We start from the raw sequence: 9,852 nt of genomic DNA, 5'->3' as shown, positions 1-9,852 counted from the left end.
TCGGCATTGTTGTGTCAACTTCAACAATGCCAACAGATATTTGTTTACACGGCATTGTTGTGTTCCACAACAATGCCGAGTAAACAAATATCTGTTGACATTGTTGATGACGTCATTTTTTGACGACAAATTGGTTGAAGACAACGACTAATCACAAATTTTTATAGTAAAAATAGATCCTCCCGAACCATGCATAGATTATCTGGCATGAAATGAAATTATATCTTGAAGGCTGCTTTACGGATAAATTCATTCCTGCACATTTCACAATATTTTATTGCGCAATCTATTGGAAATGTTTGCTCAACGATGTTACCAGCTACGGGAAATGAAATTTTACTGATTCACGTAGTCCTGCAGATGGTATCATCTGTGAGATATTTCTTACGAGCACTGCTGTGTTGTTCATGGCGTTGCAGTAGGTGTTTTAAGATAGCGGTTGTTAGTTGAGTGGTGCTGTTTGAGTTACTAGGAAGGTTGGGTGGCAGGGTATTTAAGTCTTTATCAAGCGTAGAATAAATTCACTTGTTTAACGCATATTCCCTTACAGCTTTAGGGTATTTACTTACTTTAACTGAGAAGAATGGCAATTCACATTAAGGATTGGGTAAGCATATTACCACGTAAGCGATGAAGTTGGATCGTAGTCTGTTCTGTACAGAATGCGAAAAGTGCTGAGCCACATGGTCAGAACATGGGTTTAAAATGTATTGCGAAATATTCCATACAGTAATTGTTAATTCATGTAATTTGGCCTTGAGTTTTTTTGTGTTACTCTTGTAAAATTCACAATGACGAAGATGAAAGTGAAGACTTCAAAGTTTAAGAGATAAGATTGTGGATTTATTGATGAATGCAGGGATTTTTTGATATGTTGATTTATTCTCTCACGTTGTGACGACATTTTTAGGCAAACCGATATTGGCTCTATAGATTGAATTTATTTTCATCGTGCACTGGAAACTACAGCTGCAGAATATATGCAAGGGTGGCATGTTAGAATGGATTTTTAAATAATTTCGCTAATCATGACAAGGGAGGTGCTTATGATATTGGACCATATGTTGTTGCATTGCTAAGAAAAGTTTTAATCATTTCAGAAAGAATTTGATACCAAGATTAAAGAAGCGGGTGATGCCCTGGTTGTGATAGACTTCTTTGCAAAGTGGTGTGGTCCATGTAAAGTTATTGGACCCAAAATTGAGGTATGTATTACATATTAAGTGACTGGATTACAATTTTATATGAAACTCAAAGTATGGACCCAAAAATTATTTTGGTCTCTTTACTCATTTTAGAGTTCAAACCTTGTCTTCAATAATAAAATCCAACCCCATAATGTCACTTCTGAAGTTTATTTGCCAACTGGTATCTCACTCTACTAGAACACCAAATTTGATTTTTTAGAATGTTTCATTCAGTGTATTCTTGAACAAGTGATCAGCTTGTATAATTGGATTTGTTCGTAGTTATTCCTTATGCAGCTTTAAATTGTTAGCTGCTGAAAATTAATTGTAACTTCTGAATCTTTAAATATGGCTACTATGTATGTGTTATCTTGCTTGTAGGTGGTCATAGTCTGGCATTGTTTTCACAAGTTGAGGCTTTCCATGTGTTAGGACCGTTGGGTGAATTAATTATGTCTCTGATGCACTACTTTTTGTTTTGTTTTATTTTTGTGAATGTTGTCATTACAATATAAATTTTGTAGCAGGATATTTAAATGAAATTTAAGTTACAGGCAGAAAATTTATGAAGTTTTGCTAAACTGTGATTGTATTGACAGGAACTTGCTACAGAGAATCCAGGTGTTGTTTTCCTTAAGGTAGATGTAGACGAATGTGAGGACCTAGCTTCTCATTATGAAATCTCTGCAATGCCCACATTTGTTTTTGTGAAGAACCAGGAGAAGGTAAGAATTTCATGTTTATGACCCATCTGTTTTCACATTCTTACATATTCCCAGATAGTTTATGGGCAATACAATTACATAAAAGAAGAGTTTCTTAAAATGAGTGCTTAGTTTTCACCGGACCCCCCCCCCCCCCAAAAAAAAAAAATGCATGAAGTAATTTGATGTTGCATGCATAAATACTTAAAAGTTAACCCCCTTTATGCAACGTTCCACATGTATTTAGAATGGAGGAATTAAGTGGTTCAAATCATATTTGTTGTTTGTCATGAAAAGAATAGATTGTACTATATTATTAGAGTCAATAATTTTCTGTAACTAATTGGAAGTGAATCAGAATTTTGAGCTATATTAAACAGAATTGTTATGATGTGTTTTACCTGTTATATAAGAACTCTTTATTTTGAAGTTGTGAATTTCATGTCCATTGAGTACCCGTAAAAAATGCAAACATATAAATACCGGGTCTACAATTTATGCTGTAACGGCCTTGCTTGCATTGCGTGCTCGGCCGGGTGCACCGTTGGTGTGGGAGAGAGATAGCGCGTTCTTGCCGTGAGTCACCGGCGAATCAGTTTCATTGCGTCTCTCGTCGCGGATTGACGTTGATAATATGGTGTATAGTATTAAGCAACGTGTGTTCTTAGTCGAAACATATGCCAAATATTCATCCTACGGAAGATGTCGTCGTAAATATCGCAGACATTTTCCCGGTGAAAGTGTTCCTAGCAGGCCCACGATAGAGAGATTAATAAAAAAAATTTGTAGTACGGGATCAGTTTTGAATAAAAAGAAGAACAGGAAACCACAATTCATTTCGGCAATTTCCCAAGAAGAGCTTCGTCAAGTATTTCGAAACATGTTAACGAGATGTGAAGCTTGCCTGCAAGCACAAGGAAGTCACTTTGAACATCTTTTGTGATTTAAGGTAAGAAAATTAATGTAATAACATGTGTTAGTGACGAGAAATATTCGTAGTTCGCTGTTACTAGCGGCACTGAAACTGATTCGCCTGTGACTCACGGGAAGAACGCGCTATCTCTCTCCCACACCAACGGTGCACTCGGCCGAGCACGCAATGCAAGCAAGGCCGTTACAGCATAAATTGTAGACCCGGTATATTCACAGCTACCCTCTATATCTGTTGACCTCTTTCATCTTCAAACTGAGGATGTGCCATGCTGTGGTAACAAGTGACCCCGCTTAAAATAGGAACCCAGCATTCAGTTTTTATATGTTTCCTTGATACATTAGGAAATTCCATATTTCTGTTCCATTTTAGCTACTATAGTAATCTCTTTCTATTTTTAGCTTGATGCCTTTTCTGGTGCAAACGCTGATACGCTGAAAGAGTACATAACCAAGTATAAGTAATTTTTCTACAAGTAGCAGAAGTATTCACATTAAGAAAATGAAGCTAATGTACCAATTTGTTGTCTGTTTTAAGCACGTAATAAATTAGTTTTTAAACCACATTCTTCATGCAACAAATTAACAGATTAGGCAGTGATGTTAAAGCATAGCTGTGTCGTGTGTTTCTTCATGTAGTGTAATTACTTATTTGGCATATTGGGTAAATACAGAAATTTGCATATTTATGATGTATATAATTGAAATATTCAAAATATTTAATTTCATCCTCTGAACAAAAGAAAGTTCCTGGTAGTTGGAAAATTGATTTTCACATGCTTTGTAATTTAACTGCTTTATTATTGATTATGTTGTGTGACGTATCCTTTCTTGTTTGCCACCGTCTCTGACCATGTTGTCTCATATTTGTGTACATTTATTGTCATTTTCTTTGATGGAACATTGAAATTATTACAGTATAAAGGGAGAGTCTGTAACAAAACTTATGCAGAGTATACGATCTGGGTTTGCAAGCCGACTGCTTAAAATTTTTCCAAAAAAAGAACATTGTGGAAATGAGAATGGTGATAAACAGATTTTTTTTATCACTTATCTTTGTTAGGTGTAATAAAAAGTAATTGATAAGATAGTGGGTTTCAGTTGTATCACACAGCAGTGAATGTGTTAATATTTGGTGAAGTCAAAGTGTATTAATAGAATTCTTTTTTGGGGGTGGGTCCTTTTTCCTCTTTATCTGTAATTGATGTTACAGTGAGCCTAGCAGAGAAATATAAAACCAGTCTTGGTCAGTTGATACATTGAAATTTGAAGCTTCATTTTAATATGTACTGTCATTAGTAATCTGCTGATTTATGTAATGTGATGGCATGCATCATGTCACGTTCCTAATATTAGAAATTAAAGGAACGTGCTGTGACAGAAGATCTTCAGATAATGACAGTTTGGTTAGAGTTGTCGCTGGTTTTATTTTACTTTTTCTTATTTGTTCTTTGGCATACATGCATATGGTATTTACTTCAGAATGTTATATACCTGAGACCTGTACAAATTTCTTGGTGTGTTCCTGTAGCTGACTGAAAGGATAACATAACATTTTATGCCCTTCTCTGAAATATTCGATATGTGTATAAATTAGATTTTTAAATCTTCAGTACAGCTTGATTATATTCTTTACGCGTTTCACGGTTTGTGTAATGTTCAAAATTTCAAAGACTTTTATTTTTATAATACTGTTTTATTCTGAGTTCATTGATAAAATTTGTGGTTGTAGTTTTGAAGTTATAATTCCAGCTTGGTCTGACCACCGTGCGGCCATTATTGCTTTCCGTATTTTAGGTGGTGTGTAAGTATTGCTTGTTTTTGCTTCAAACCTTTATTAAAAATGGAATGGTTACTTATAAATTTTGTGTAATGAAAGGATGATCATCACAATATTGTCAGATTAAAATATGTTTGAGTATGCAATAACTCATTAACTCTGTTAAATTTGATGTTTGCATATATCAGAATATAATATTAAAGAATGCAATAAGGAAGATCAGCCATATATATATTTTTTTATAGAGGACAAAACTTACTAAGCTGGTAGAAGTCGTCATCAAATATCGTACAAAGTTTTGCAAATAATTTGTCATAGCTGCTTTAGCAGTTCGCATTTACATCAGAGTGTACGTAGGAAATACTTTTAATCAATGTTTATGATGCTTTATAGTTATACTAAAAGAGAGGAGTTGAATGGGTTATAGCATACTCTTGTATTGTAACTAATTATTTTATGGCATTAGAAGGTTCAAGTCATTCCACACTTTTAAGTGTAAATTAACTTTGCTATGCGTGACAGTATCTCAAAAATGTTATCCTTATAATACTTTGAATTGTTTATGAATAATGAATCTTATACTCATGCCTGCTAATCTTAAAACTTTGCATACCGTGTAGTGTATTAGAATATAAAATAAGTAAACAAACTATTAACACTTTAAATGACAGTAGTGTCATTTATAGTGTTAATAGTTTGTTTGCTTATTTTACATGTCTGCTAATTATCTACTATTTGGAAAGATGGTATCTTTATATATATGTAGTTGTAATTATATGTAAAAGAATAATTTTGATATGGCTTCATTTTATTTACTTGTGAAATTCAACTGTTTAAAATATTTGTAAAAATACGTGCCTACAAGAACGCGTTTATAAGGATGCAAATTAGGGTTTTCCCAAATAGTTGTATTGCTTTTGTAAGGTTCACATATTTTTTTAAACATGAAAAAATAATAAAATTGATTCAGTTTAATTTATTTCTTCTTATAATTTAATTCTTTGGAACAATCACACAGTTATTTTAATGCGGTGTTTCCCAAACTGATTGATCTTTGAACCCTTCTGTGTTCCTGAAGTAGAAGAGGAACCCCTAAGCCTTTGTGGTTCTGTGCCTTACTTTGTGTAAAATTAACTATGAAGAAAGGTAAAAGTGAAAACTGAAAAGGGTTAAAAATATTCTTAAAATGTTTAAAAAAAAACCCTAACACGAACAGATGGTCGCTAAACAAATGAACTAAATCAAAAATACCAATAGAAAGTAATTAGTACAAGAAAAAGTATATTAAATTAATTTTTTAACCTTAATAAGAAAAGTATTTTCCTACTTTGATTTGGAATTTTTTTTAAATATTGGAAGTGGTGTTTGGTAACGAGTTGGATACAGTTATCAAGTCTGAGATTCAAAAAGTAGTGGCAGTATTGGAATATTTTTGTTGTACGATTAGTGACAGTGTGAGGCCTGGACATACAGTAGGTCAGGGTCAGATGGTGACACACTAGATTGTGATTAAGTTTTAGTCCATTTTTGCTGAGTCGGTACGGCATAAAGGTAACTGCTTCACTAGAGGTTTGCACCAAGGACAAGCAACATGCAATAGTGTTTTTTGTGTGTGTCTGAGGGAATTAAAATCTTTAAAGTCAGAAGAAACAGGTAAGGACACCCATTTACATGCAGAAGTGAACAAAACACGGAGTGGCCTCAAGCACTGAATCTAGCAAACTGTGGAAATTGCTGCAAGACTGCTTCAGTGTTGCTTGTCCGTGGTGCAAACCTCTAGCAGAGCAGTCGCCTTAATGCCACACCCCTCACAATTGGACTACAACTGAACCACACCAACAGTGTCACTGTCTGACCTTGAGCTGCAGTATGACTAGGCAGCAGTGTTGCCAATCATACAATGAATATATTTAAATATTGCCCTTACTTTTTTGAATTCACCTTGTACTATCACAGTTCATAATACCATTAATAATGAAAAATTAAAAGGAGTCAAACTGAGTCTGATTCATTAACATATAACTTACTTGTTATACATAGAATTCATGTGTGTTGGTGTCACTGTATTTGTTGACAAGTTGAACCCATTCAGCTGCACCATGTTCTGTTCTTGTTAGTGGACCAAATTTGTAAATGAAATTCAAGATGGATCTTGACTTATGATGCTTGTGAAGAGCCGTAAAGAAATTATTCAACATACAAGGTATAGAGATATACAGTCACTGCCATATGGACCTTGATGTGTAAGGAATTTTTAGGTATGTACCTAACTAAGCAATCATTTCAGATGTATTTGAACAGTAGTTTGTCAAGTTTCATGATTAACTGCGTAAGTTATTAAATTTATAATGAGACACGTTTTTATTTTGCGAGTGGACAGATCCTACAGGAGACGAGAAATATTAATTCAAACTCTGAAGGACAGAGGCATTATTGTTGCTTCTAAGTCAACTGTAGTTTCAATTGGTCTTCCAAGAATAAAATGTTTTTCAGCTCTCCTGTTTCCGCTTGAAAGCCTGTAAGTAAAAATTATTTTTGTAAATCTGTTTCCTCTAGGATACAATCTCATTGATTTTTTTTTGGGGGGGGGGGGGAAGTCCCTAGCTATGAAGAATGGGACATTTATTTTAGAATTTACTCTTCCTCTGTAGAGGAATATACTTGAATGTTTCAAGTTATTTTCCCACAGATGAACTGTTATTAATGCTGACATTCTCATCTGTGAACATCAATCAATGTAAAATAGCAATTCACACTGGATACTCTAGTAAAATAATACAATGATAGGCCTTATAATTTGATGAGCCTGTTAAGGTTTACACTTAACATGACAGTGTTCGTAATCATTGCTCCCAACACATTACTTTAAAACGTGTCATGAAAACTAAACTTATGAAATATGACATTTTCTCCAAATACTTTTACTGTCTCCTGTTTAAATGTATAAATCTGATAAAATATTATAATTTTTTTTTAACTAGAAGCCAGAGAGTACTTTACCCTCAGCATTTTAGATTTTTAGAGTAATAATAATTCAATGTGCCACAAAGGAATGCAATGAATTACCTTTTCTAGTATATCTGTAAGCAATAACAAGAAAATCATGAACATTCATATCAAATAAAACAACATTCAGATGTAAAATAGGTGACTAACCTTTCCGCTCTTTCTCAGCTTCTTGTGGCCACTCACAGGTTTTGTGGTTTTTAAAGTCCCAATGATCCACAACCTGCGCAGTTTCAAATTCTTTCACTGGTGGGCTATTAATGTTACAATGAAATTGTCACTATCTTAGAATTTTTATCTGGAATACTGGAAAAGATATACCTCACAACTTATCTTACCAACATTTGTTTTATTTTCTGCAAGACCAGCTAAGTGTGCCAGGTAAGAAAACAGCACCTTCGTGACACCTCATGGGGGCAGTAATGGGTGAATATGCACAATTGTGGAATGATGATTAGCAGGGGAAACTGGCCTCCAAAGAAACAGCTCTGTTCTGTTAATACAAAGACATGAATTTTCAAGATACGTGAGTGACAACTGATCTGCAAATTCTAAACGTAGTACTATACAATGTGGTCATATTAGGAAAAAGTTTGGATATCAATGAAAACAAAACTAGTAATAAATGTGTGTTCACAAACTGTATTCTGCAATCTTGTTAGAAACAAAAACATATTTATATTAAGAGTAATATCCAAAATGACATACACATATTATATATACATATATTTTAATATGAACACATACAATTTCATTATAACAACTACATAAATATGTCATATTTCTTGAATTCTATATATTAGCCTTCTTTAATACCACATACTTTTATATACATATTGCACGATTTTACTCTTTAACTTATAACACAGTTGTCTGCATATTTTCCTGCATGGACTTTGAGGTGTATCACCAAACTGCTTGCTTGCCTGAAAGATTTATCACACATTTCACATTGAAAGGGTAGTTCTTTCACATTTTTCACAACTACAGTCTGTACTTCAAGAGAATCAACTTCATATCTTGAAATATTAGAGTCCTCTTCCTTGATATTACATTCTCTTGGTAAATTTTCCTTTGTTACGACTTTCTGATGTGATGTGATGTTTATATTACTGAGCAGACTGCCCTTATCAAAATTCCTTCTATCAACACGATGGGACCAGAGTTTTGGTCGTTGTTGGCCAAACGCATTTAATCGCCTTATATGTATATTGGAACTGCTCATTAACTGCTCGTATGTTGACTTAATTTCATTTTGAGATGATGCTTGAGACATCTGACTTACTTTACCACTAGCAACTTGGAGAAGAGCATTCAGTTTCTGTTTTTGTCCCACAGTTTTTGTTGAAGGACCAAATTTTGTTGGAGTCTGATGTCTAATGTATTTATCACTTTGTACTGGTTCTAGTTTAACAAAGCTTTGGTGTTTCTTAACATACGTTTTTATAGTATTACCAACAGCAACACTGCTTTCTAAATTCTCGTCAATATCACTAACATCTGACCTAACTTCCTCTTTTACTATAATTGGATAACCATCCCCATCTCCATCAAAGTTACGCAAGAATATTATTTCAACAGGTTCATTAGGGCTGCATGTTTGAGGATGATCATTGTCACTTGAAAACTCTGTGTACTCACCAGACGTTGCAATTTCACATTCAACAACACAGAAATCGTCATCCATAGCATACTCATCACCTTCCACCTTCTCAACATAAATTATTTCACCATTTTCATTTTCTTGAACTTCAACACACATAATTTCACTGTTATCCATTTTAATCTGTAAAAAAATTAGAATAAGAAAACATTAACCTCACAAAATTGAGATTGTCAAATTACAAAATTCAGCACTACAAATAAAAGTAAAAAGTAAAGGATATTAACCTATCGGTATATTATGTATGCCCTACAACTAACGAAGTATGGACACTGACGTCTTTTCGGCCTACTACTACAAATGTTATTTATAAACAGTTAGGTTAGGGTGCTTTAATGGAAGCTTTCTAAACTCCGATAAAACCAGAATCTGAAAATGTATTACTTACATCCAATTCTCGGGGGATTTAAATCACATATAGATAATAATGAAAATGCAGTTTATACAATGTTACGTTTGTGAGTTCGTGTACATAAACTTAGTCTGGCCACATTCGCCATGTTTACCACAGATGACGACACTACGGAAATGCACGGCAGGGGGCTGAGAAAGTGAACAGCAAAGTAACCAGCCGTGTATTTC

The 9,852-nt window shown here is 33.9% G+C and overlaps 2 protein-coding genes across 2 annotated transcripts; one reads left to right on the top strand and one right to left on the bottom strand.

The window, feature by feature from the left end:
• The first annotated feature begins 372 nt into the window (after positions 1-372).
• Positions 373-5,580, top strand: LOC110833037 (thioredoxin-2). Its single transcript, XM_022070615.2, has 4 exons — positions 373-607; positions 1,101-1,205; positions 1,787-1,912; positions 3,224-5,580. The coding sequence occupies exons 1-4, from the start codon at positions 584-586 to the stop codon at positions 3,284-3,286; spliced, it is 318 nt and encodes a 105-aa protein (XP_021926307.1). The 5' UTR covers positions 373-583; the 3' UTR covers positions 3,287-5,580.
• A 2,653-nt stretch (positions 5,581-8,233) lies between these two features.
• Positions 8,234-9,807, bottom strand: LOC110833036 (uncharacterized). The gene is made up of 2 exons (XM_022070614.2): positions 9,659-9,807; positions 8,234-9,393 (listed from the first exon to the last, which is right to left on the bottom strand). Exon 2 carries the CDS (start codon positions 9,385-9,387, stop codon positions 8,461-8,463), a length of 927 nt encoding a protein of 308 aa, XP_021926306.1. The 5' UTR covers positions 9,388-9,393; positions 9,659-9,807; the 3' UTR covers positions 8,234-8,460.
• Positions 9,808-9,852: the final 45 nt, after the last annotated feature.

This window comes from Zootermopsis nevadensis, unplaced genomic scaffold (assembly GCF_977971745.1).
Source record: "Zootermopsis nevadensis isolate Lab colony 2312 unplaced genomic scaffold, Znev_1.0 Znev_ptg000023l, whole genome shotgun sequence".
NCBI classification, from domain to species: Eukaryota; Metazoa; Arthropoda; class Insecta; order Blattodea; family Termopsidae; genus Zootermopsis; species Zootermopsis nevadensis.
This window is presented reverse-complemented; position numbering and strand designations above follow the sequence as displayed.

Bases quoted from the DNA above. Each gene is read 5' to 3' on its own strand.
- LOC110833037 (XM_022070615.2), top strand. From the start codon at position 584: ATGGCAATTCACATTAAGGATTGG. The intron at 608-1,100 runs GTAAGCATATTA...TAATCATTTCAG, and splicing joins CAATTCACATTAAGGATTGG to AAAGAATTTGATACCAAGAT. The intron at 1,206-1,786 runs GTATGTATTACA...TTGTATTGACAG, and splicing joins TTATTGGACCCAAAATTGAG to GAACTTGCTACAGAGAATCC.
- LOC110833036 (XM_022070614.2), bottom strand. From the start codon at position 9,387: ATGGATAACAGTGAAATTATGTGTGTTGAAGTTCAAGAAAATGAAAAT.